This window comes from Ailuropoda melanoleuca, chromosome 15 (genome assembly GCF_002007445.2).
Source record: "Ailuropoda melanoleuca isolate Jingjing chromosome 15, ASM200744v2, whole genome shotgun sequence".
NCBI classification, from domain to species: Eukaryota; Metazoa; Chordata; class Mammalia; order Carnivora; family Ursidae; genus Ailuropoda; species Ailuropoda melanoleuca.
In genome coordinates, this window is record NC_048232.1 from 909,647 (window position 1) to 936,174 (window position 26,528).

The 26,528-nt window shown below is 52.8% G+C and overlaps 1 protein-coding gene across 1 annotated transcript in view; it reads right to left on the bottom strand.

The window, feature by feature from the left end:
• Positions 1 to 1,087: 1,087 nt before the first annotated feature.
• The window catches only part of ADARB2 (adenosine deaminase RNA specific B2 (inactive)), a 458,939-nt gene continuing 433,498 nt past the window's right edge, over positions 1,088 to 26,528 (bottom strand). Inside the window, exons 8-10 of the mRNA XM_034644124.1 lie at positions 17,866 to 18,047; positions 3,382 to 3,560; positions 1,088 to 1,562 (exon numbers count right to left, since the gene is read on the bottom strand). Of these exons, the coding sequence (XP_034500015.1) occupies positions 1,386 to 1,562; positions 3,382 to 3,560; positions 17,866 to 18,047 (538 nt within the window). The 3' untranslated portion in view covers positions 1,088 to 1,385. The remainder of the gene's footprint in view (positions 1,563 to 3,381; positions 3,561 to 17,865; positions 18,048 to 26,528) is intronic.

Consider the following 26,528-nt stretch of genomic DNA (forward strand, 5'->3'; position numbering starts at 1 on the left):
GTATCCGCAGTCTCGACGTGGAGACGTGTGGCACGGCGTTACGCTCCCGCGTCTTGGGCTGAGTGGCAGGCCTGTGTTCTCGTCAGGGTGTGCCCCTGTGGTGGGCCAGCTGCAAGTCTCACCAGGAAGCCCTTATCCCGAAGCGGGCTACTCCGAGGTTTGGCTGTGTGGCATAGTGAGTTTCAGATGTGGATCTTTTGCGGGAGAAATTAGAGGCCTGTCAGTAGCATGATGGATGTTAGAGATGAGTTCTTGGTCGTCGAAATGGACAGTTCAAGGTACCTGGACGGACTGAAGGAGCGTGAGAGGATGCCTGTCTCTTGCGTGCACAGCCATGTGGCCCCACCCTGCTCTGAGAAAGGGTGCCAGGGGCCTCATCCCAAATGGTCTGGGTGTCTGACACCTGTCCTCGAGGGGACAGAACCCTGCCTCTTGCATCTCAGTAGCTGCTGTGCGTGGTTTGTTTCCATCCTGCGAGATGGTGATCGGGGAACGTAAAGTGATGGAGAGCTGGTAGCCCCTCCAGCCCCAAGGAAAGGTTGTTGTGAGTGTTCTTGGTGCTTCTTCTCTGATGCAACTTAAACAGAGTGTGGTCTGGGACTTGGTTTCCTTGTTACCTGGTTAGGAGGCTGTGGGTAGTCACTAACCCGCACGCGGCTGCCACACACGTGGTCAGCGGCCGTCGGCACCTGCCACAGAGCCTGCGCTGGGCCTGGGACGGGTGCTGCGGTCTGTGGCACTCCATCCTGGCCTGGGTCCCGCGTGTCCTATGTCTCAGCTCACTGGCTTGCTGCAAGAAGGGCCTTCGTTTCTCTGGTCCTAGTTTAGGGTCCTTCAGTATTGTGCATCTCAAATCCGCTTCGAAGGAGCTGGAGTAAAAACTGAAGTGAATGATGAGGGTGGTAGAGCGTCCTGTGGCTTCTTTGGGGAGGAGCCCATGGCTTTTCTCTTCATTGTGGCTTATCCTGAAGTACTGTGCCAGCTTGTGCTAGTGAGAACCAGACGCAGTTCTGGAGGCGTGTGGCCGGGGGGTCGGGGGCGTGGGAACGGTGCCGAGGCACCGTGTGGCAAGGCTGCACCTAAGACCCTTCAGCCTGAACGGAGACTGTCCCTCACACACACCGGGAGGAGACGTTTGGCCTCACCTGTGCCTTCAGGACTGGGGGCGTCTGGGTTCTGACAACGTGGGAGTAGCCGCCCGAGAAGCAGCTCCTACCTTGAGTCTAGTTGCCCACGGAACACTGACCACGCACGTGCTTCTGGAACACGAGAGGGAAATGAGCGTGGGGAGCCAGGGAGCGCTGCCTGCCGCCCCACGCACACGCACGCACGCCCTGCCCTGTCCAGGCGCTCGCTCTGCTCCTGCAGCGTGGGAGTCCGGTGGTTCAGAGAGTCAGTAGAAACTGGTCTTGCTCAGGCGGCTTCCTCACCCAGGTGCCCAGCCCGGCCTTCTGGAACGCCTTGAACAGCTGCTGTTTGACAGACTGGTAGGTGCACGCCCCCCGCTTGGCCTCACAGTACATGGACGGCGTGTCTCCGTGGCTCGGGATCCGCGTGCTCAGCTGTGGGGCAGGAACAAGATGACAAGTGAGCTGGACAGACAGAAATGCCGGGGCGTCCGCGAGAAACAATCGGCTCCTGGCCGCCTTCCCTTTGCTCTTGCCGTGAAATGGAAAAGCGACATGGCAGGGGCGCCTGGGTGGCACAGCGGTTAAGCATCTGCCTTCGGCTCAGGGCGTGATCCCGGAGTTATGGGATCGAGCCNCATAGCGGAGGAGCCTGACGTGGGGCTCGATCCCATCACGCCGGGATCACGCCCTGAGCCGAAGGCAGACGCTCAACCGCTGTGCCACCCAGGCGCCCCAGAAGGAGCTTCTGATGGGTGCGCGACTAGCTTGGTGGTGGTCACACTTCACAGTGTGCATGCGTCAGAACGTCACGTTCTCCGCCCTGAGTCTGTCCAGTGTCGGTTATGTGTCAGTCCTACACAGTGAAGGGGTGACTGCACCGGTCAGCACGCCCTATGTGGCAGCTCTGAGACACCGTGGACGTACCAGGGCTGCTTGGCGAGACGTGAGGGTGCGCAGCAAACAGGACACGTACAACTGCCTGCTATTAAACAGATACACTGTGTGTGTTTTCCCTTTTGGGGGAGGGTCCGGGGCTGATATTGGGGTGGGGTTAGGGGGTGGCGGGGACGTTCGTGGGCACTCAAGCAGCATCGTGCAGGTGGGAGATGGGTGAGTTTGAGCTCTCCTGCCCACCAGTCAGGAACCCAGTGGAACTGGCCGTCTCCTCCATCGGGTTTCTGGGCTAGTACCAGGCAAGGCCCTGTGGCCAGTGTAGGCAGGGACCGCACCGTGGAGAGGCCAGGGGTGCGGTGAGCAGGGGCGGGAGGCCTGAACCCCCTGCGGGCTCTGCAGGGAGTCTGGGGACCAGTCTGCCCACGTGCTGGTCCCCCCATCCTGAGCAGGTGCGGCGGGCCCTTTTGTCTAGGAAGACAGAATCCGTGTGGTCTCTGACAGTGTGCGGACGAGGGAAGCGTGGACGGTGCCCTGAGTGGGCAGGGAGGCGACTGAGGCCAGGGGCACAGGACAGACCCAGGTCCCGTCGGCGGCCTGTGGCAGCCGCAGAAGTTGTGGCACTTAAAGGGTGACACACAAAACGTCCAGGTCTCTGAGTTGAAGGAAATGTTTATCTTAAGGGTCGGTGTGTCTGTCCTGTTCTACTGGTTGACACATGTGCCCCAACACTCCCATTCCTGTTTGGAGTTGTTGCCGGATAAAGACACACGGGAGCAGCGAGCACATAGGGGCTTTTAGGGGTTTATGTTTTCCTGATGCCTGTGTTTTTGTTTGTTTGGTTCTGCCGCAGTCTGCTATGCTTTGGAAACGTGGAAATCTGTATCTCAACTTAAAATCTGGAAATGGAGTTACCATCCCTGTTTATCGGGGAGGAAGCTCAGAACTGTAGTAGAAATGCGCAGCCTTTGGGATCAGGAGAAGAGCTCAGACCTTCCGCCTGGCCCTTGCTCCTTGTGTCATTCGGGGGAAGCCACTCCCTTTCCTTGTATCTCAGCTGGGAGTAATACCAACCACAGGAGTGTTCTCTGAACTTTCCTTATGATGCCCTATGTGCAGTAGCTAGTTACCTGTCTGGGAGCCTTCTAGGGCCACGGCTCAGAGCCCGCGGCTGCTGGCCAGGGGCCCGGGTGGAGTGGCCGCGTCACAAGTCTGCAGGGGCCGGGGAGAAACAGAGTGGAAGTGTTTTTGTGCCGTGTGTCACCCTTGCTCAGACCAGTGTTGGCTTTCTGGGGGCCCCCCCCGTGTCCGTGGGGAGCTGAGCGCAGCTGGGCCGGCCTCCCCCAGAGCAGAGCCGTACCTTTCCGTAAAGCCTCGCCCACCGGGCCGAGAACACGTGCTTGCAGAGCCGCGATGAGCCCCCGCAGCTCCTCTTCCCGGTGGTGCCGTCGATAATCTCCACGTCCGCGTTGCCCATCACCCAGTTCACGCTGAAGTGTGGAGACTTCCCCGGCTGGCGCGCCTCGGCGTGGCTCACTCCTGTCAAGAGAGAAACCGCAACAGCCAGGCGTCAGGATTCCCCAGGGGGAGAAGACTGGCTAGTGGAGATCAAGCCTGGGTTTGCGCTGCTGGGAGGTGCTCATGCCCCACTGCCCGTTTTCACATGGGACTTGTGAATTTTAACTTGGAAGTTGCTCATGGTACCAGACGGGCCCTGAGGGTTATAATTTTGGTTAACGAGATTTAAAAAGCTAATGCAAACAGGAGAGAGCTAAGAGCCTAGACGAATGAATCAAGTGATGTGATCCGGAAGCAGCAGCGGCTACTGAATTTTTGAGGCCCGTTCTGAAATTAAAACATGAGGCCCCGTGTTCAGTAGTTATTGAGGATTTCAGGATGACAACGGAGCTTTAAGTCGATGGCGGTCTTTCTAAGTGTGGTCCCTGGGACTGCACTGGACATTGGGCACTGCCCCGAGGCTGGTCCCGTGCACGAGGCCTCTAAAATATTCAGTGCAGCCGGTCAGCCACAGTCCCTGCTTGTCAGCTTGTGCATCAGTTTCCGTTGGGATGACATAGCCCCGGTGGTCCCAGGTTCCTAGCGCAGATGAGAGAAGTGGGCACTCGGCGTCCCTGCTCTGCGGCAGGGTCCCGCCCAGGGCCCATGATCCCAGGGTCTGCTGGGGGGCCCTCACTGGCTTTCCACTGTGCTGTCCTGCAGCTGCTGCTCCGCCTGCCACCCCAAGGTGACCTCAGGGAAGGAATGTGAGGCGCGTTGGGGGGGGAGGAAAGGCCCCTACATGCTGTCGGGCCCCAGACTTCCTGGTGCAGCTCTGCGCACAGCAGCATGGAGCGCAGCCCAGCACACCAGCTGGGCAGAGGAGGGACCCCAGCTCTTGCAGTTCACCTGGGTGTTGTGGGATATTCAGTTCCCAGCCCCGGATCTCTCCCAGCACCACTGCCCCCCCTCACGACCCCTTCAGGGAGCCAGCACGACTGGAGCACCCCTCCTCCAGGCCCACATTGCCTGCTCCCCCTCCCCACAGGGACTCCCCCACGCGCCCTGGCGGGAGGGTGCCGAGGGTCCTCACCGGCAGCCCCTGTGTCCGGGTGGGGTGGGGCTTTAGTGCATTGTGCTCATGCCACCGCTGGCTGCGGGGGTCGCCGCGGAGTTGAGATGCTGTGGTGTCACAAAGGATGCAGCTCGGGTCTGCAGCAGGTGTGAGGGCGTGACCCCTGTGTCCAGGGGCAGCCCAGCACCCCAGGCCCTCCTGAGGGCAGCCGTCCCGTCAACTCCCAGCGGCAAAGCTCCGGATCCCGGTCCTCCCACAGCTTGCAGCGTCCCCACCATCCAGGGGCTTGGGTCTGCCACCTGCTGCTGCATCAGCCTGACTCCCGACCAGGATCACCCGGTGACCTTCTGCTGGTCACGATGGGCAGTGCCGGGAGTTCCGGGCTAATTCCAGCAGGTCAGGTCGTGCCCGTTTCTTGAAGCCATTCCCTGCGGCAGCTGCCCACGCGGAGAGCTGGACAGGGGGACAGTCTGGCACGTTGGCCGCGAGGCGGCCCTGCTGGGCGGAGGGAGGCAGTGGCCAAGGTCAGGAGTGACCAGCCACAAAGAGAGGCGGGCCTGCTCCAGAGCCGCATGCAGCCAGGTCCTCCTGGCCCCCTCCCTCCGCTGCTCCCTCCCTCCTCAGGACAGGGGAGGGAGACTACACAACGCGCTGCTCCACAGCTCTGGACATGGGGAAGAGTCTCCGAGGATGCATGGGTGTCGACGTCACACCTCCCTGGCTCCCAGCCTGTCATGCCTGCTGTGGAAAGTGCCCTGCTTTGTTGCCGGCTCTCGTCACACAGACACCTGCTTCAAGAGGCTCGGCCGCGGCCCTAGCAGGGCGTCCACACGCGGGTCCTCCAGCTCTGCACGCGGACGCAGGCAGAGAGGAAAGGCACTGGCTGGCGGGCAGCCACACAGCCACGCAGCTGTGGACGGGCAGCTGCTGCCTCCCCAGCCCCTGACCCACCTTCTCTAGCTCGGGTCCCAGTTGGTTGGTGTGTGCGCTGGAGCAGAGACGTGTGGGGGAGGGAAGTGGTTTATGCTAGAAATCACGACGACTCCGTAAATCACAGCATGAAAACCGTCGGGTTCCGACTGTAATGGCCCTTTCAACGGCCATGTGTGCTGTGAAATGAGATTTCAGGTCCAGTGACGATCTTCCACGTTACCGAGCCTCTGTGGCCAGTGGAAAACGTGGGACGAGACCCGCGTTGACTCAGGAATCAGAAGCAGCCCCAGTCCTGCCTTTGCGCCCAGTTTGCTGTTTCACCCGCCGTTCTGTTCCTTCCTGTGCTCTCGGTAGTGACAGCGTCTGGTGGGAGGCCTGCCTTTGTCAGGGGAAGGGGTGAGGGCCAAGTCTGGTTTGTGCAGGTCCCCCACGTCGTGGGGATCACAGTGCCCCGCTGAGATGGCACGGACCTTTCCCAGGTTCACTAAGTGGGATGCCTGCTGACCTCCTGCTGTCATGGGAGTGGACGAAGCAGCCCACACGTTGGGGTCAGAGTCCCTTCTGTGTGTCACGTACATGCAGTTGAGAGTATATGTCTGTGGGATTCTCGTTTGTCCTTGAGGCTCCAGGTTTAAGGGTTCTTTTGCTTGGGAGAAACGTTCTCAAAGCAACCTGCAGGAACGACAGTTTTCCCCTTCCCTCCCTCCTCGCTCTGTCTCTCAGCTTCTGTCCCTGAATCTGCCCTAGAGAGGCCTCGCCCTCGTGTCTATGAAATCTTTGTGCCAGTAGTACACACAGGCGGCACTGTAACGAGTGACCGTCGTGTGCACACCCAGGGACGCTGACTCGACCAGGCAAATTGGTCCGCGAGCAAGGAGAGATGGTTATCTCATAGACCGTCCCGGTCGGTCCAAACCCGCAGGCCAGACAGAGTGCAGGCAGAAGGGGAGCTCATTTATGATTCACACGCTCACGGGCTGGTCACGATGTCTGTCCTTGGAGGGAGGGGTGAGCAGGCCTGTGCGGATGGGAGGCTGCGGCCAGGAGGTGCTGCTCGGGCTGCTTGTGTTCTGTTCCCCGCGGTTCGGGATGGCGCTCGTGCTGTCTCTCTGTTCCGTACCACACTCACGGGTGGGCCTTCAGTGGGCGTGTGAGGACGCTTCATTAGGTCCCTCCAGGTCTGTCTTTTACTCACTCAGTTTGGCCCAGGGGAACACTTGTTTCTAAGGAGCATCGCGCACGTATCTGAGGGATCTCGTTCATTATGCTGGTTTCAGAATTCGAAATCACCTTTGCAGGAGCCAAGCAGGGACTGGCGGCCAGATGAGGAGCTCATGCGGCCAACCCCCTCTTGGCTGAGGCTGACGTGCTTCCGAGTGCGGCTGCCAGACGTCCTGCGCTGTGGGGAGACGTGCCTCCCGCTCCCAGCAAGGAGACTCTGGCCTGCATTCATTTGTCCTCCCATTGGCTGCACATTGTCAAAGTAAGAGACTCCCGGGCTCGGCCCTCCGGAAGCAGATGTCGAATGACTGAAGATAAAAACCAAGTCTCAAGTTCAGGTTCCGGTGCGTAACGTACTAGAACAGTCCTAGGCATCACCTGCTACCACCTGCTTTCATCGTCATCCTTGAGATGCTAACACGTTGGCACATTCTACAGATCCAGACACTCAGAAAATGCAGTGTTACCTTCTCTCTCCAAGTCCATAGCAGGGGATGCCTCCTGGGGCGCGTCAGAAATCCCCATCCAGAGGAAGAGGCAAACACAAAGTCGGCCCCCGTCCTAGTCACGACGTAGGCAAGAGCTTTACGTTCTGAACACTGAGAGCATGAGCCCGTGTCCGCTATGCTCCAGGAGGAGAAGAAGGTCCTCTTAAAAAACAAACACTCAGAAAGCTCAGCCCTGTGTACCAGTGACCTTTGTTCAAGGTCACAGGGTCTATTCGGTGCACAGACCTTGGACTCTTCTGTTTTTCACCGCAGTGCACCTGAGCCAAAGAGTCTGCATACCTGCCCCTTGACATCCAAAAACGGAACGCGTCAAAGTACCACCGGCCAGCGTGGGTCCTGGGGACGTCGGCCTTCGCTGTGTGCTGGCGGAGGCACAGGGTTGCATTTCTCATGTGGTTGCCACCTGTCCACATGTTGTGCTGTAACACAGCAGCCCAGTGTTAGTCTCCCGGGGCTGCTGCAGTCCCGTGCCGACAAATTCACTGGCTTACAGAAATCATAGAACGGACCCCCTCCTCATTCTGGGGGCCAGCAGGTGTTGGCAGGGCTGTGTGCTCTCCTTGGTCCTCCTGCTTTTGGTGGCCCTGGGTGTTGGAAATGCGTCACTTCCACCTCTGCCCATTTTCACATGGCTTCTCCCCCACTCTGTGTCAGTCTGTTTTTCCCTCTCTCAGCTTCTCTCTTCCACGGACGCATGTGGTGGCATGCGGGACCCATGGACATAGTTCAGGACACCCTCTTCATCTCAATATCCTTAATCACATTGATAGTGACCTTTTTTCCAAATGTGGTAATTTGCAGATTTTATAGATTAAGATTTCGTGTCTTGGGGCAGCCATTAGTCAGCCTACACCAGCATTAATTTTAAATTTTGGTGCTGGTCTCTGAACCCCGTGTGCTGACCGTCTGGCACCATGGTTTGCGGGAGACGGGTTCCCAGTGGCCTCAGCCACGTACGTGGATGTCTCTTTTTGGCTGAGGCTGGGGAGGGAAGGCCAGTGAGGTTTCATTTGGGGGATGATGTGGTTGACCTCTGTCAGGGAGGGTCTCGGTTTGGAAACTTGCTGAGAAAGCCCAGGACAGGTTGAGAGAAAAGGTGTCTCTGAAAGGTGGCACGTCCAGGTGAGGACCAGGTCCACAGCCGTTCTTCCTTAGTGATTTCTGTAGTGATTATCCCAGCCGTCTTGGAAGGAAGCCTGATTCAGCCTCATCTCCCCAAACACCTTCCCCATCAGAACCATCGCTGGTAAGATCTGTGCAACTCCTCTGTCTGTGTACCACACCACACACGATCGTTCGTCCTTTGTGGAACATTCTAGACACGTGTTGTATCTCAGAACAGATGTGGGAGACCAAGCAGGTCTCCCTCCAGCAGCTGTTGACACATTTACTCTGTCACGATGACAAATTCATAAAGGCTGACATTTGATTTAGTGACTTAGTGATTCACACGACTGTGTGAATATGGTGAACCTGAACTAGGTCTCGCTCAAACATCACAGCACTTACTGACAGTGCGGCCTTTGATCAGTTTATGCACCTACTGACTACCGCTGTCTCTGCCTTCACCACCGCTGCCACTGCGGCCACGGCTGCCGCTTCCGCCACTGCTGCCACTGCCTTCACCACCGCTGCCACTGCCGCCACAGCCACGGTCGCCACGGCTGTTAGGACCTCTTCCACCAGTGGTGCTTCTGTGCCAGACTGTCACATCTTCGTACGGCTCCCGTCACCATGAGTCCTGCCGCCACCACGACTGGTACAACTACTGTGACTAGGAGCAATGGGAGTGAATCCACTATTCCTCTGTGAAAGTGAGTTTCATAACGGCTTATTTAGCTATGAAGAGATGCCTTATTTTGAGAAAACCCTTACATACCTCTTTTTAAAAAGCAGTATATGGGAGAGACATTGTAGTGTTTCTTTAGCTAGTGGGTCTAATATATTTAAAATTTAATTCACTTTCTCCAAGTTAAGTGTACACGGGACATTTCAGGAATATGATTTTTACAGGAAGTGAGGCAAGTCCGTATCTCAAGGCAGCACTGCGTTCAGTGTTGTGAAATGGACGATTCAACACCAAGTCGTAAAGCGGCAGGTGGGTATAGACGAGGCTGCTGTCGTGTGCTATACTCTGCCGGACACCCCTTGTGCTGTCCTCACACACACACCACATACACCTCTGACAGAAGCAGAGCTAGGACTAGTTTAACGTGAACTTACAGATTTGGAGTCGTTAATAAGGCTGCATTAATGTCATTTTATTCATTTTCATTAGCACGGACATCATTATAATTGACAGTAATTTTATAGCTACTGTCTTGTCTTAATAGAGCACATTTCAGGGCAAGTGTGTGGAATGCAGTAGAGTCGAGGTGGTGAGTGAGGACGGGCTTAGCTCTGCTGTGAGATGCTTGTTGTGGGTTCTGAGGGTTCCTACCAGTTGGGGACACACAGTGTAGGAAAAACTGGGCTGATGCAGCCCCCCCCACACCTCGTCTGACCGGTTGGTGAGGTGGTGGCTGCCGTGGCTGAAAGCCGGTGTCGAGAGCGTGTGTGCGTGCCATGTGAGGGAAGGCTCTGGTGGCACCTGCCTGGGAGGCTGGAGTCTCCTCTTGTGATGAGGGTTTTCCCCACTGATTTCGGGGACTTCCTTCCTGGAGTCAATAGGAACGTGGCCTTACCTGTGACTATAAATGACTGTGGTGTGTGGTCCTCACAGTTTAAAATGCATGGACTCATGGGACAACTCTGAAAGGTGTGAAATTTCCTCTGTGGCAGGAAAAAAGGTATTTCATTTTATAACCTGATAGTGACATAGTTCCTGGTCCCTGTAAGGATGGTGATTACTTTGAAAGACATGGGACAAGAGAACTTTGGCAGAATATGGTCATGTTTTCTCTATAATATGCATTTTTCACTGCTATAGTATCCAAACTGTAGTAATAAGTGAAGTTGTATACTGGAAAAAATGTGGATTATTTTCATCACACTTTATTGTGCTTTATCCATTTGGGGTTATTTTCCTTATGCCCAAATAGCACGATTAGTGTCTCCTTTGGTGCGAGTCTGCTGGCCCTGCATTAGCTCTGTGTCTGTCTGTCTGGACTGTTGTCTTGCCCTCATTTTAGTTTTTTGCTTTTTATTTATTTTTTAAAAGGTTTTTAAAAGATTTTTTTAAAAATAATCTTTTAAAAAGATTTATCTATTATTTTAGAGAGAGAGCATGTGTGCATGCACACAGGTGGGGGAGGGGCAGAGGCAGGGGGAGAGAAAACCCCAAGCAGGCTCTAGCCCCACACAGGGCTCGATGCCATGACCCTGAGATCACGACCTGAGCCGAGATCGAGAGTCAGATGCACCACCGACTGAGCCCCCTGGCGCCCCTTGCCCTCATTTTTAAAGGATATTGTTATTGGGTCTAGGATTTGAGGTCGAGATTAGTTTTCTATCGGCATCTTAGTGATACCGCTTCGTGTTTTCATATCTTCTGGGCATCAGCGGCGAGTCTGAGTCTTCCCCTCTGGAGCGGCTCCTTTATGTCATGATGCTTTAACGACTTTCTTTCCGTGTTTTGTTTTGCTTTGTCTGGTAGCCGTTTTCCTGCTGGAGGAGGGTTTAAGAAGCTTCTTCTTGGGCCACACTGTGTTTCTTAGAGCTAATAACTAGTAACTCTGTTACGTCTTTACACACGGCTCCTGCTCTGTTTCTTCTCCCCACATTGGGAGCGGGTTATATCTTGGGTGTATCAGACTGTCCTACTCCGTCTCTGACCCCCTCGAGTTTTCCCTCTGGGATGGTTCCTTTCACGTATCAGCCTGGTTGGTCTGTGGTGCCCGGCGGCCTCATCAAACACGAGCCAGATGTCACTGTGAGAGTGCTTTCAGGTGTGACTGACGTTTCAATCAGTGCATGTGGAGGAAAGAGACGGCCCTCCATGTGCAGGGGCCTCACACAATCAGTTGACGTTCTCAGAAGCAAAGACCACAGCTCCCTCGCGAGGAGGGAGTTCCGCTTCCAGACTGCCCTTGGACACGGCCGCAGCATCGGCTTTGGCTGGCTTTTCTGCCTGCTGCTGTTTCCCGCCTGCTGGCCTGCCTGCCGACACCAGACTTGCCAGCCCCTGCACACGTGGGAGCCCGTTGCTTTGGCTACATCTCCTTTCCGTGAGCAAGTTGAATATACCCTATTGCTGCTGTTCTCTGGAGAACCCCAACTAGTACTCCTTCTTCCTGTTTATGTGCTGCATTCTGGATGTTTTCTTCAGGGGGTGTTCCAATTTACTAATTCTCTCTTCAGCTGTGTTTATTTTTAAATTTTTTTTATTTTTTAAGACTTTATTTATTTATTTGACAGAGAGCACACAAGCTGGGGGTGGGGGAGAGGCAGAGGGAGAGGCAGGCTCCCCACCAAGCAGGGAGCCCCATGTGGGGCTCGATCCCAGGACCCTGAGATCGTGACCTGAGCCAAAGGCAGATGCTCCACCGACGGGACCCCCCCCCCCCCCCCCCCCCCCCCGNGTTTGATTTGCTGCTAAACCTATCCTCTGCTGCACAAATTGTTTCATTTTCCTCTGTAATTTCTATTTGGCTCTTTTTCTTTTTCCTTTTTTTGTCTTCTGTCTCTCGCCCTGCATTTTCCCTCTTGTTTTTTTAAATCTCTTTTTTCCTGGTGAGCGTGGTTATACTAAAGTCTGTCCAGGGGCAGTGATGTCTGACGTCACGGGTTTTCTCCACTGTGTGCCTGCTGGGTTTTGAAAATGGTCTTGTCTCCTCCTGTGTCCGCTGGGTTCTTGCCGTGTGCCAGTGCCGTATTTCCAAATTTTTTGTAGCATTATTTTGATCCCACTCTTAGTAGGGTCATCTCAGTGTGAATTTGGGAACGGAGATAGTTTCAGGCTGCTCTGTGAACCCTCAAGAGCCTGCTTACGCAGGGTTCAGACTTGGTCCTAACTTAATCCATGAGCAGTGGCTGTAGCCTGCCTCTGTCCCGAACCCTGGGACACTCTCCCCCCAGTCCTGGCCCCTCTGCTCCTCCCCTGCTCCCCGCCCCCACGTCATTCCCCACGAGGTCCTGCAGGACCTCGCTCTGATGCCACCACAGTGGGGTCTGACCCTCTGACTGAGGGTTGAAGGTCACTGTAGTCCCTTTTGCGCTTTATTTTTCTACAGAGTGTTTTCATTTTGTCTGTCTGTCTGCCTTCCCCACTGCAATGTCATCTCCCTGGGCTATGGGGTTTCAACTGTTTTGTTTACTGCTCTATTCCCAGTGCGTAACTGTCCCTGGCACATCGTCACCAATCAATACACATTTGCTGAATGATTAAATAAGTATATGGATTATGTTGACCCACGTCTTGGTGTTTGGGTCAATGGAATGTGTTGACAATGGAAGTATTTTCCCTAAATGGTAAAAATTTCAAGAGTAATACAATTAAGGTTGGTGTTCAGGTGCTGTTGTGAAGCAGTTCTTTAAAATCATGGTAGAGGGGAGGAGGTTAAGATGGCGGAGGAGTAGGGGACACCTTTTTCAGCAGGTCCCCTGAGTNAACTAAAACGAGGTTTTTCTATAATTTTAAATTTATCATAAGCTATGTGCCATTTAATTTGCATAGGGAAATCAGTGCTAATCTATGGAAATGTCTTATTAAATATTTCTTTGTTGAATCTAACATTTTGATTTTCATGAAAAGATATTAGGATTGCCTTTAGATTATTCCAGCAAGATTTATAATAATTTTTTTCTACCATAAATTCCTTCAAGGGCACAAGAGATAAGTTTCTACTTCTAACAACTCCAAGGCAAAGGAGCTGCTCAGATATATTTTTAAGCTCATGTGTTTTATCCTAAAGATTTATGAAAAATGTATAGGTTATTCCATAATAAACCTGGGCTTATTTTATTTTTATTTTTTTTAAAGATTTTATTTATTTGAGAGAAGGAGAGATAGTGAGAGAGAACATGAGCAGGGGCTGGGGGCAGAAAGAGAGGGAGAAGCAGGCTCCCCGATGGGCAGGGAGTCCCATGTGGGGTTCGATCCCAGGACCCTGAGATCGTGACCTGAGTCGAAGGCAGACACTTCACCAACTGAGCCTCCCAGGCGCCCCAGTACTTATTTAATATAAAAATAATATTGCATATCAGCTACCACCTGCGTAACAACAAGGTTTGCTACTACCCCACTGGGTTGTTTCGCAAGATGCTGTTAATGATCATTGACTTCAGAAATTTCTCCTGAATTAAAGACGGTTGGCTCTCCATATCGAATTCTCCAGCTTAGTGTGCCAATACCTTGGGGGTTGGAACTCACAAAAACGTGGATATGCATGGCAGCAGACCTCCTCCATCCCAGCCACTACCACTCCCCGAGGAGAGGGGTCTAGGGCGTAGCCAGGAGGTGGTGCTGGGCGGGATTTCTGGACTGCCGTAGGCGGACAGTTGAGTGAACTCAGCTGCTTGAGAAGCATGGAGTCTGAGGGGGCTCTGACCCACCAGGGACCCATTTTTACTCCTGCAGGAAGATGCGGGCTGGGGAGGAAGTCAGCTGATGCTCTGCTTATCACAATCCTGTGATTCCCATCGCGCGAACATAAACCAGGGTCTGAGCCAACTCATGGCTCTAACATCCGATTCCCTGGGCCCATCTCTCGGATGTTGTGTTCGTTGCCAGGACCTTGCCATGGGCTGTGAAGTTTTATCTTCAGTGTGGACTAAGAATGTTCAACGTTAAACACCAGATCCATTAAATACACCGTGAGTAGGAACAAAGAACTCGTGTATCCCACCTAGATTTCCCTTTTTCCTGATGAAGAAAAATAAAAACTTACCTTGAGATTGGAAGCGCAGACAAACCAGACCGTCCGCCAAGCAGAACAGCCTCGAAGTTACTTCCTGCTTCACTTAATGTTTTTCTAAGAAGACGAATGTTCAGAGCGTAGATTTTTATTCATTATCATCATCACCATTTTCTCGTCTTACCGAATATGTCGAGGAAGACCGCAGGCAAGTTCCTTTACGGGAGCTGCCCTCCTCCAGTGATGTGACGCGCCAAAGGGTTCGGGCACACGGCAGCTGCGGTGTGGGCGCGCGTCCTCAGGTTCTGCCCAGAGCTGCAGGCTGGTCTGTGCGGAAGGGTTCAAGGTGTCTTTGGAGGACATTAATATGCACCCTACAGCCGTGTCAGTAGGCTGTCAGCTCGGCTGCTTCTTACTAACCCAGAGCTGACTGAGCCCCAGCTGAGCCCCGGGACGAGTCCTGCGAGTGCGTGGGCTTCGTCTTCTCGGCAATTTTGCAAACTGACCTTGCGGGAATCTTCAAGCCGATTTCATGGGCTTGTTTGAGTGTGCTTTTCATTACTATCCTCAGACAGGATCTCTCCGTCTCTCCTTTGTGGCAAAAAAATCCTGATGATTTCCTTTCGAAATTTGCCTGATTGGTTTTTAAATACCCATCAAAAGCAGAGCAGTTATCGAGGCTCAGAGCGCAGGTGAGGCGCCAAGGTTTAGGCTCATTTGCATCTCTGCAATGACAAAAGCTGTGTTTTCCGTGTGGACTGAAGCGTCTGGTCAGGCTGTCCTGGTTGTAAGTAGGGGTGAGTGTCAGCGGGGCTAGGGGTTCATGTGACAGTTTCAGGTGCTTTGCCACTTGATGATTTCAGGTGTTCTGAGTCTCTAATTGAGCTTTTTTTTTTTTTTAATTCACTGCTTTTACACTTACAACTCAAAATTCCCATTTTTATCTGTGTTTACATATTCCCAGTTGAACATAAAATTTTAAAAAAGCTTTGCAAGAATGGATGGCCAGGCAGTAACATGTGTACCCAAAGGCTGGATGGAAACCAGCCCCCTTATGGGAAAGGTGATAACAGATGAGAATTCTCTTCAGTTTCACGTACAGACTGAAGAACCTCACTGACGTTTGTGGGGCGCCCGAGTCGGGAGCATTCCATTTAGAGCCAAACGAGTAGTTCTAGGACTTTGGGGTCTGCTCCAGAGCTGTGTTGGCTCTTCAGCCGTAAGAAGTAAGTATTCTTGGGGTGCCTGGGCGGCTCAGTCGGTGAAGCGTCTGCCTTCAGCTCAGGTCAGGATCCCAGAGTCCTGGGATCAAGTCCCGGGTCGGGCTCCCTGCTCAGCGGGAAGCCTGCTTCTCCCTCTCCCTCCCCCCGCCCCCTGGCCTGTGCGCACTCTCTCTCTCTGTGTCAAATAAGTAAATAAAATCTTAAAAAAACTATTCTTTGCCATTTTGAGGAAAAAAAGGAAAAATGAAAGAAAGAGCTTAAAACTGAGCCAAAGTGATATTTTATCAGAATTCCTGAAATTACCAACTGTTTAAAAAATAAGTGTAAGTTTATAGACTGAATTTGAGGCGAGTGTTTGCACCTCTCCTGTGACACTCAGTGAGCTGGCCGTGAGTGTCTCAGGCTGGCCCTGCTGGGTCGGTTTGCCTCTCCTACACCGTCCATCACGAGTTAGATACTATCACCTCTTCAGCTAGTCTTGTATGCATTATTAACTTTTATGGGATTAAAAATATGGACATCTGTTCAATGGTGCTACAGGCCATGGGGTGCAGTGTGGCGTGTTGAAAGAGCTTAGCTGTGTCGTCGAGCTGAGTTCAGGTCCTTGCCCCGCATCGATAGATGGAGCACCACAGCAAGTTGAGTGTCGGGGAGTCTGTTCCCACATCTGTAACACGGACGTTGTTGGTTGGTGTGACGCCATCTTTGTGACACTGAGAAGGACCAGTGGCTGAGTGGTTGCTCTCAGCAAGAGACTCGGGTGCTGTGTCCTCACTGCGCCATGTGCACTGCCCACCGCGGGACCCTTGGGTGCTCGCTCCCCCAGCATGACCACCGGCAGGCCCACCATCTCTCAGAGTTGGTTGTGGTTCGGGTCCGGGGACCCTGCAACGCTGGGCACGTATCGGGCTGCATCCAAAGGCAGCCTTTTGAGCAAGGATGGTGGTGAGGAAATCCTGCCTTGCTGATCTTGTTGTCCCAGCCCCTGGGATGGTGGCAAGTGACTGACCCCTTCCACGATGGAGCAGCCCTGGGGACAGAGGCGCATGTGAGATCCTAAAAGATGGCGCTGTTTGGCATTTCTGGACAGACTCTGGGACCCTGTCTCAAAGGGCCTCGTTGAGGTGCGCTGACTTTGACTCTAAGTCCCCTCACTGGACACACGAAGCCCCTGGACTCTAACATGGTCCCAGGGATGTGAGGATAGGTGACACGGGCTGGCACAGCTTGATTTCGGGCCCACTGCCTGAGTGCCACGCGTCCTTCTGCAGCAGCAGAGAGGTGGCTCTCAGCATGGGGTCTAGGATTTTGGGAGCAGGACCTCACATATGAAGGAAGGCCTGTGGTGTAAGAAAGCAGGGACCGGGGTGGTTGGCCAGCCCAGCTGGGGAGGGTCCTCAGCCGTGTCCGAGCTCGTAGGTTCTTCCCAGAGCGGAGAGTCGGTGAGTCTCAGAAACAGAGGGAATACACATGGAGGTGTTTTCTTCAACACTTGTTCAGTTGTTCTCACTCCCACCCCCATGGGGCACTACTAACACCCTGATTTTATATTTTAGAACAATTTGAGAATCCCGCGAATAAATCTTAGGCCCAAGTCTGAGCCGCAATACTGAACACCTCCTTTATTTTCCTATTTCTCTCTCAGGTGATCTGGCCCAAGACTGAAGCCAGCCAGCCTGCTCCTTCCCCTGAAGCAGGAACAGCTTTCCTGCTTCCTCAAGACACCTGTCTGGGGTTGCGGGGCGGCCTCGGGCAGTTCCTTCAGGGCACCGTCCTGCCCAAGCAACGGAGTCCCCCTCTGCTCACGCTGTTTCCTCCAGGCCTCTGGTGATGCTTGTGTCAGGAACCAGGAAAGGATCTGTGACCGGGAGACCAGTGGTCACCATAGGCATTCCCCTCCAAAATGCCGCCATCTAGGACTCGGTCCTTCGCGGCGTACAGCCTGTGATGGATTCCAGAGTACTTCCTGGCCGTATGACTCTTGATCCTTACTGTTGGCTGTGTGCCGCGCGGCCTAGGGATTGGCCGTCCCCGTTTTGCAGAGGGGGCACTGAGACTCTGAAGGTCTAGTGCTGCAGACGCAGGCAGCGTGGGAAGCTAGGAGTAGATGCAGGCTCAGTGCCTGCTGGATTACCTTGTTGCCTCTGACATGAGAGGAGGACACAGGGACCCTGAGTCCTGCAACCACTGCAACCACTTGGGCGGCCTGGGGGCCTGCACTGTGCACCCTCCGTGTTACTGCTTCCGACCCACCTGGTCCTCCCATCAGAGACGCCTTCCGCGGAGCAGAGCGGGACAGGTAAGTGGTCCTCTTGGACCTGTGCATGATGGTCCCCTCAGTCACTGTGATGCTGGGACGTGGTTGTGTGCTGCGTCCTGTCCTGCGTCCACCTCAAAGTGCTGCCCATTCCTACGTTTGGAATGCACGGTAACCTTCCTCCTCTCTTTTAAAGTGTTGTATTATTGTCATTTTGCTCGCTAAATCTGAAATATTTAAGCCAATGGCCAAAATGGGTAAAATCTTAGGAGGCATGGGGCCAGCGGATGGGAGGGCATTAGTCACGTGTGTATGTGAGGACGGCGTTCTCTTACCGCTGAGGAGGGGCCGGTTGTGCCGATACGAGGTTGGCAGCTGTCCGATGTCCTCGGTGCGGTGGCTCATGATGCGGGAGAGGTGGCCGGTGTGGTGCAGACTGCCCACGATGATGCTGTGCAGGTACACGGGCTCGATGAAGTGGCAGAGCAGTGCACCCTGCAGTCCCAGCACGTTCCACCTGCAAGGACAGGGCGTCAGTGTGGGGCTCGGCCGGGCGGGCGCAGCGTCCAGGTCCCCACCCACCGGCGGCCGGCTGTGCGCAGCCCCCGTGCTTCCTCCCGTCCGCGTGCCTATGTCGCCCCGTCAAGCAGGCCGAAGGGAAGGGCTTCCTGGGCCGCGTCCGACCCGGCGGAGTGGCCGCCAGCTTGGGCGGCTCACGGCTCTAACCCCTAACTGCCGTGCACGCGGCTGACGGGCTCTGCATTTTAATGAACGAGGCTTCCTTTTCTGGAAAATGACTTGTTAGATGGAGTGGAAGCTGTATATTCTCTCAGGGACTTGAAATTAAAAAAAAAAAATAAGACACTCTGTCCCCAAAGCGAATCTGAATTTTTCTTTATGTTAGTTGGGAAATATCAGAAATGGAGTTTGTTTATTTCAGTTTAGGGAAAAGTACTTTCTTCTCCTTTTGTCCTCAGCAGTCAGAATGACCTGTTGTGTCATTAAATGACATTAACAAACGACCCTGTTTTGCTCTGAGGAAGATTTTGATTTTAGAAGCCCAGATCAGACATGAAGGACAAGGCCGTCCTTCTCTGAAATAAATGTAGCCCTGGGCAAGTGTTTTTGCTTCTGCAAGCAAAGATGACAGCAGCATTTTAAGATTTTTTCCCTTAAACTTGGGTGGTACAAGGTTACATGCATCTGTTAGAGGCAACATTTCGTGGTTTCCACTGTAAATAACGTGTTTAAAACCCAGCCTCCATCAGCAGCAAACATTATGCAGCTAATTTCTTACATCATTGTTCTTTTCATTAATTAACATTTCTCCGCTGTTAGACCAATTATTGTGGTGTCTCCGTGCCGTACATTTCTTCTCATGATTAATAAGGAGTCATTATATTTCCCTTTCCTGAAGCAGTCAATTAACACAGAATCCTTTCCATTAATTACCGAGTGTTTAAAACCAGCATGCCCTACCTGGAGAGCAATCTGCTCTGGGAACCCGTGACACCAATTGCTTTAAAAAGTTCTCTTTAAATTTTATTCCGAAAACACAAGCAATTTAGCTGGCGATATTAATTTGCCTCAGAAGCATTGCGGTGAATGAGAGACATGTTTTAATCTCATGCAAGAAAAGGCAGCCATCTGGAGGGCGAGAACCGAGAGAGCGCGTCTCCTACTCTCTCCACAAACGCAGGTCATTAAAGTAACGTGTTCATCTACATAAAACTCAAATGGAATATAAAAGGTAATATTTATATACAAACAATTTAGTCCTACAATTTAAACAGTCATTGGTTTTATGAAACATTTACTTTAGTCTATCAGATTTGCATAACTTCCCTTAAAAAATAATTGTGGTCATTTCTGTAAGTCACCTCATTTCTTTCAGAAAGGACCGAAACTGCTGTCCTTTGGAGATTTATATATATTTATATATATGATTTTATCAAAGTAAATGTCAGAAGGGTTTGAAGGAGCAGACTTTCTGAAAGCAACACCAGAACTTGTCCCCGATTGTAGGGACCCGTCACTTGGCGATATTTCTCCTCCCAGACTTTCGCTCCAGCTGACAGGCCGACTGGGGTGCTCGGAAGGCTGCCTGTCCCTCACTTTTCACTGAGCAAGTACGGAATTTCAACAAAATCCTGGAGAGGATTTTTTGCTCTGTGAGCTTTCTGTGGAAGGAACACGGATGTTTTTGAGTGGTGATTGAGGGATTGCGTTCCTTCCCTTAAATCTGAGACCGGTATTTCCAGGCAGTACCAAAAAAGTGAGGAAAAATCCAACAAAGTCACTTCATCTAGTATTTTGGCTACCTCCTTTTTGGATTTGAAGGAACTGGGAAAGTATGCCAAAAACAGAGGAGGAGCCAGTTCAGCGGTACGTCTCTTTCACTATGAAAGTGTTTGGTATTTGTTTTTAAGTGTACGTGTTATTCCTGACCCACACGTAGGGGTTCTTGTGTTTGCATGTGCGGGCGAGCACAGGCACTCTGTAGAGAAAGCCTCCAACGCGGTCAGTCTGCCGGGATGGTGCTAAGTTACCATTGACGGCCAAGGGTTCTGCGGTGCGGGCAGCCTACGTGTGTCTTGTCTCTGACCGTTAGTGAAGTGTGAATTAAAATCAGGGAATGGACATTTCCCCCATCGATAACAAAGCCCTCGCCTGAAATACGCCAAATCTTGAACCATAAAATTAGTATTCTAGGAAGAGATGGAGCTGTCCTTTAGGCCATTTAGGTGTTGGCTTTGAACAAAACTTCTGGAACATATTTGAGTGGTTCTGATTCTGTGGGATTGTCTAAAAACAAATAACTTCTATATCTGGCTTCCTCTTAATAACCTTTATAATAAAGAGAAAATCAACGTTCTCCTAGTCTGGCTATAGGAGTTTAAACTTATTAAGCTAACATGATCAATAAAACCAAATGTCTCCCTGAATATAAACTGGGGAATTTTCAGCATTTGGGATTGAATGAAAATACCTCTCCTTTTGTTCAAAAAGCTGATATTTCTGCAATGTTGACAGAGAAGAAAAAATCCCGTGTCTGGTTTTCAATATAGATAATCCCTCAATAAATATATTTCTGTTTGTCAATCGTGGAAATACCAAAGATAAGTGGAGGAGAGATCTTGGAAAAAAGCTGCCTTTCTTTAGCCAAGGGATGCAGTCTCCTCGCTCAGTTTGAATCTTGGCCTCTGAGGATCAGTGGAAACAGTCACAGGGATGAGCCCTGCCTCAGATGGGCACTGCCAGTGTGCCCCTGGCACCTAAGACAAGGGACAGCAATTTCCCTCGTGTATTTTGGACAGTTAGGGTTCTTGCCTGTTGTTTGTGCCACCTTGATGTGGCCCCGCAGGGTGAGGGAACTCTTCTAAATTACAGTGAAGTCTATGGTACAGTCGTCAGGTACCATCAAAATAGGTACTTGTCATAAAAACAGACACCTACATCAATGGAACAGAATAGAAAGCCCAGAAATAAACCCATGCTTATATGGTCAATTAATTTACCACAAAGGATCTAAGAAAACACAATGGGGCAAGGTCAGTCTCTTCAATAAATGGTGTGTTGGGAAAACAGGACAGACACATGCAGAAGAATGAAATTGGAACACTGTCACACACCATACACAAAAATAAACACAAAATGGCTTAAAGACTTCAGTGTAAAGCCTGAAGTCAGGATAGGCATGATGGAGACCTAGCGTTGCAGCCCAGGAGTGGCTTCTAGCTGTGGTGCACACTGAGCTCCTGTGGGGGCTCTGAGAATCTTTTGGTGCCGGGTCCCCCTAGACTCTGATGGTCTGGGTCTGGGGTGCAGCCCAGGCGTCCGCCTTTCCAATGCCACAACTGATGCTGATGGGAGCCAGGGTGAGAACATTATGCAGCAAGGCCGTTGGCACAGATACTGGAGTCAAAAACTCGGGTCAAATCCCAGTCCTGACACCAGTTAGCTGTGTTCCCTTGACCACTTTGCTGCTACCCTGGACAGCAGTCTACAGCAGTGGTCCTCAAAGTGTGGTGCCTGGACTGGCTATATCCGCATCACCTGGGACTTGATAGAAATGCACACTCCAGGCCCCACCTCGGACCTACTGAGTCAGAAACTTAGGGTTAGCAGAGGGAATTTCAGTGAGCCTTCCCGGTGTCTTTCATGCTGCTAAATGTAGAACGGTGGGTCTCCATGCTGAGTGTATGGTCTTAATAGTGATATCTGCTGCTGTAGTCCTTTCAGACTCTGCAGGAGAGGATTTAACCTCCCACCAGTCTGGGGGTTGACACCTGCCCCCTTGTATAGCCCCCCCATCCCCAACCTCAAATCATCTACCTTTTGCCCAAGATGGGTAGTCCTGCCACGTCAGAGACATTCCTGCATCTGCCCATCCCCTGTCCAGTCTGCTGATGGGGTCTTTCCAAACAAAAAAGAAGGACCAGACCATTAACCCTGTCACTCAGTAATGTCTCTGCTAGGGAATCGTCCCCTGGATATACTCTCCGTAAAATGGCAGGATATATGTACCGACAGAGTCATTAGAGAATTGTTTGCTATTGCAAAGCAAACAAAATAAAACAAAAGGCCTGGAATAATCTAACAGCCTCTTGTAGGGATTAGTTAAATAAATTACGGTCCGTTCGCGGAAGAGTTTGGATTTGACCCCGCGCAGCCTGCCTGGCGGCTGGGGGCATGGTTGCCTTTTTCCGTCTGCACTGCTCTCTCTCCTAACTGCTCCCCTGCTGGTCCCCTCTGCTCGCTCCCCTCAAGGCCACGAGCCAGTTGAGTGAAGGTGCCCACCATTGCCGTGGAAACCAGCTGTGCTGCCCCGCTGCCCTCGCTGACTCTACCATCTCCTTTTGGATCCCAGCCAGGCAGTCATGAAGGGGAACCCGGTCTCGGCCCACAGCTTGGCTGAGCTCCTAGCTGACAGTCGACACCAGCTGGCCAGCCGTGTGAGCGTGCCGTACAGAAAGTGGCCGCTGGCCCCAGGAGCGGATGCGCGTGGAGCTTACATGAGACAGCCGATCAAGTCCCGCGCACACAGAAGGTGTGCTCGCAGAACACGTGGTTTGTCTCAGGCCACTACATCTTGGGACGGTTGTTACAGACAGTGGACAACTGTCGTGGAGACTACCGCCGTCTCTCAGGTGACCTTCGGCTCCTGGTGACTCCTCAGGAAGTCTGTGTAGGTCACGGCGATCAGAGTCCCCCGGATGTCGGTGGTGACTGCAGAAGTTGGCGGCACAGTGTCCCTGGCAGTTGGGTTGGGGTCAGGACGATGTTGTGCCGCTTCTGGTTATTTTCAGCTGAAAGAAATTACCTCCACTTAACACAGTCTCATCTCTGTTCTCTGAAACCTACCCGGAAAGTGTCCTCTCTTGACTTGACATTTCTGGCTGCATCTGCCCGACAGACTGTTATGGTGTAAGCATTCTGGCCAGGCCAGTAGCAACACTGTGACTTGGTTATTCCGATCGTGTCTCTCCATTCTCGGTGCTGACGAGTCGCGTCCTGCAGGTGGGGGCCACCGTTTCTAGGATGTGTGGGGTTTCCAGTGCTGAACGAGCAGCCTGGGGAGGTCCCCCCATCGCCAGCTCCGGGCTCTGACTGACTCTCGGAGCTCTGGGCCCCATGGCTCTCCTGAGAGGGGCTGCCTTTGGTCTCCTGGTGCCTGGGGGACAAACATCACATGTTACTCTAGGGAACGCCTTTTGTTCCTTTTGTGAAGATGGAAACCGCAAGGTAAAGCTTCGGCCACTGTGTGTGCGCCATGGGCTTTTTCTGCACAGACCTGTGCTCGCGGCTGTTTCTTTTCAAGTCCCCAGACACTGTCTCGTTCCCCTCAGCCCTGTCTTCAGGACCCCCGCCACGTCCTGCTGACACTGTACCATTCATGAGATGTCTGTGGTCTTGCCTCATGTGGCCATTCACCGACCCCTTTGCTTTCCTTGGACTGAGGTATCGTCTCCTATGGGGCCAACCAGATCTCCATATGGTTTTGCCGAAACCGAGCTTCCCAGCCGTTTGTGGGGTCTGGGGCTGGATGGTGGGGTGCCATTCAGGTCTGTGTTGTTTTAGGTACAAGCGAGGAGGCGCCGGATGCCGAGTGTCTTTGTTGAGACCCCTTTTGTACTGGACACGCGTTACGGAATTTGTCACTAGACGTTCTGTAAGACTGGCTGCAGGAAGACTGCCATGGAGTCTTTGGGGCAGGAAGCATGGCAGGATTATTAAACCATGCTGTGAGCATCCTGGGCTGGGGTGTTTAGGAAGGACCTGCATATCGAGAATGGAAAAATGAGCAACACTTTCACTTGATTTCCAGAGAGCTGGTAACAGTCAAACACAGGACAACCACCAGTAGATCGGGGGGCTGGTGGCGGGGAGGGGAGAGGCGCAGCCCACGGCTGCAGTCAGAAGGAGAAAGTCACTCTTCACCGTCTGAAATCCAAGTTTAGAAGTCAGACAGTGCCTTACTCCCCAGAGAACAGCTATAATTTTTTACAGTTCATTTTTATGGAGAAAGTTTTAATCTGTTCATTTAAAGACACATTGCGATCAATAATCGAGCTCAGGTACTTAAAATTAGAAACCATGTCTAAAGGAACATTAGTTCCAGGAGATTTAGAGTTTTATGTGCCACTCAGATTTGATTCTTAGAGGCAAAGGCAGAGAGCACTGCTTTGGTTTCCCCTCCTTCCAGGAGACTGGTGTTCGCCCGTGGGAGAGCGCGTGGATGGGCGTCCCACAGTGGGGAAAGCAGACCACACGTTCGGGAAAGTGTGCATGACGGTGGTGTCAGCTGCCGCTCGCTCTTGTCTCATGGAGCTGCAGCGTCTGCTCTGTTTCATCTTTCGGACAGAGAACAGAGCGCTCTTTGGTGTGCTGTTTCTGCCTCAGTCTGTGGTGCCGAAGGGCGACTGTCATGGACCCCGTGACATGGCTCCCTCTCTGTTGTGACGCTCAGTCTTCCACGGGGAGATTGCTGGTGCATTGTGGGAATTGATTTCACTGTGACTTTATCTGGTTCTGTAATTTTCCAAAGACCACGCAAGTTGAGCTAAGCGAGTACACCTTTTACCTGGTTGTGCTGGTCTCCCAGGGCTGCGACGGCACATGCCACAAACCGGGAGCTGCAAACAATAGCCATGAATTTACTCATGGTCCCAGAGGCTGGAGTCTGAGGTCAAGATGAGGGCAGGCTGTGCTTTGTCCGGAGGCTCTGGGAAAGCTGGACCAGGGCTTTTTATGGTCTTTGGGTGGCAGCTGGCTGTCCCTGATGTTCCTTGGCGTGTAGACACGTCACCTCCTTGTCCCTGGTTCCCCTGTGCTTCTATCTTACAAGCATACATGTGGCTGCATTCGGAGCCAACTGGAATCATCCTTTTTGCTTAGCTGAGCGCCCACACGTAAGGGCACTTTTGCAGGACACGGACATACCATTCCAGGGGCCACCATTCAGCCTGGTGCATGTGCTGTGGCCCATCAGGAGACCCCACCCTGTCTCATTTAGGACAATCTACCGTTTTCCCTCTACCGTGGGTGGGCTCTCTAAGCCACGTAGGGGGGTACATCCGGGTACAAAGCTTTTGTGTGAGGACATCATTCACCGTGGCTGTTAGGTGGGAACATCCCAGATACCCAGCACCAAGAGACCGTGCTGGTGGCTTGCTCCAAGACCTGAGCTCCACGGGCACTGAGGGCGCCGCGCACCGCGTGGAGAAGGGGTTGCAAGTGCGCCGCAGCAGCAGTGAGGCCCGAGTGCGGGAGGAGCAGACACTGGTCGCTGTTTCCTGTCACTGCTGGGGTATCGCTAGTCGTTTCTTTTCTGCTTTTCACCTTTTCCTCGTATCTCTTTCATTGTGTTTGCCTTTGTAACGGGGGAGCGTCCGTACACACAGTTGCACTCTCTGAGCTCTTCTTTGGCGGTAGGGGCGGGATTGGTTGGTCTCTTGATTCTTGCTCAGTTGCCCCCTACGTCTGGAGGCAGCAGACCCACCGCATCGGGCATCGCAGGTCGCCCACCACGGGGAACTTGGCGGTTTGGTTTGGTTTTCGGTGCGAGGCCAGCTGACCCACAAGGGATCGACTCCTCCCGGCTGGGGGATCGGGACTGGTTTTTATCTTCAAGACAGCATTTGTGCCATTTCTACAGAAGCTACAGAGGAATGATTTCACTTTCAAAAGACTCTGACGACCCAAGAGTTGTCCTGGTGATTGAGGACTCTGTTCCTAACGAAAGAAACCAGATTTTGTTTCGTGCTTTGTTTAATGTCAAAGTTGTTTTTAGGGGGGATGTTTTGGCCTGTGTGTCCCCGCTCTGAGGCTCTGGGGTATCTTTTCCCACCCACAGGGCAGAGAAGAGCTCTCCTGTGACCCAGGCTGCTCTGGTCTGCGGTGTTTGGCTTTCCAGCTTTGGGTGCCTCTGATGCCCACGCACAGGACGCCCCAGGCGTTCCTTCCAAACGGAGCTGAGCGTGACCTCAGTCAGGCGGTAGGGGGAGCCACGCATGTTCTGAACGAAGCCTCCAAGAACACACACTTCCTTAGTCGTGCTAACTCGGGCGGCATGCCTCCCGGTGCACAGGCTTCTCAAGCCATAGGTCCCATGCCTGTGACAGGAGTTTAATGACAATGACATCACCATGCCGGCAGCTGCCCTTTTCACCTTGGACAGTCGTCTCGACGTAACTCAGAGAAACCAGGTCTGCATCTGTAGCTGGGGCCTCTGTCTGTGCTCTCCGTGTCCTGGGTCCGGTGCCTAGCCAGCCACCCAGGCTGTGGGGTTTCTCTCCAAGTGTGCCCAGTGCCACCCTGCACTGCCCCAGGTCATGAAAGCTTTACCCTCCTGATTGTGGGGCCTCACCGTTCTTCCACCGGGCACAGGCCACCTGCTGGCCAGCCTCCCTCTCCCATTCTCTCCTCTGCGGAGCAGGGCCATAGACAGGTAGTGGTGGAGAGCCTCTGGTGCTCCTGAGTCCATTGTCCTCTCACA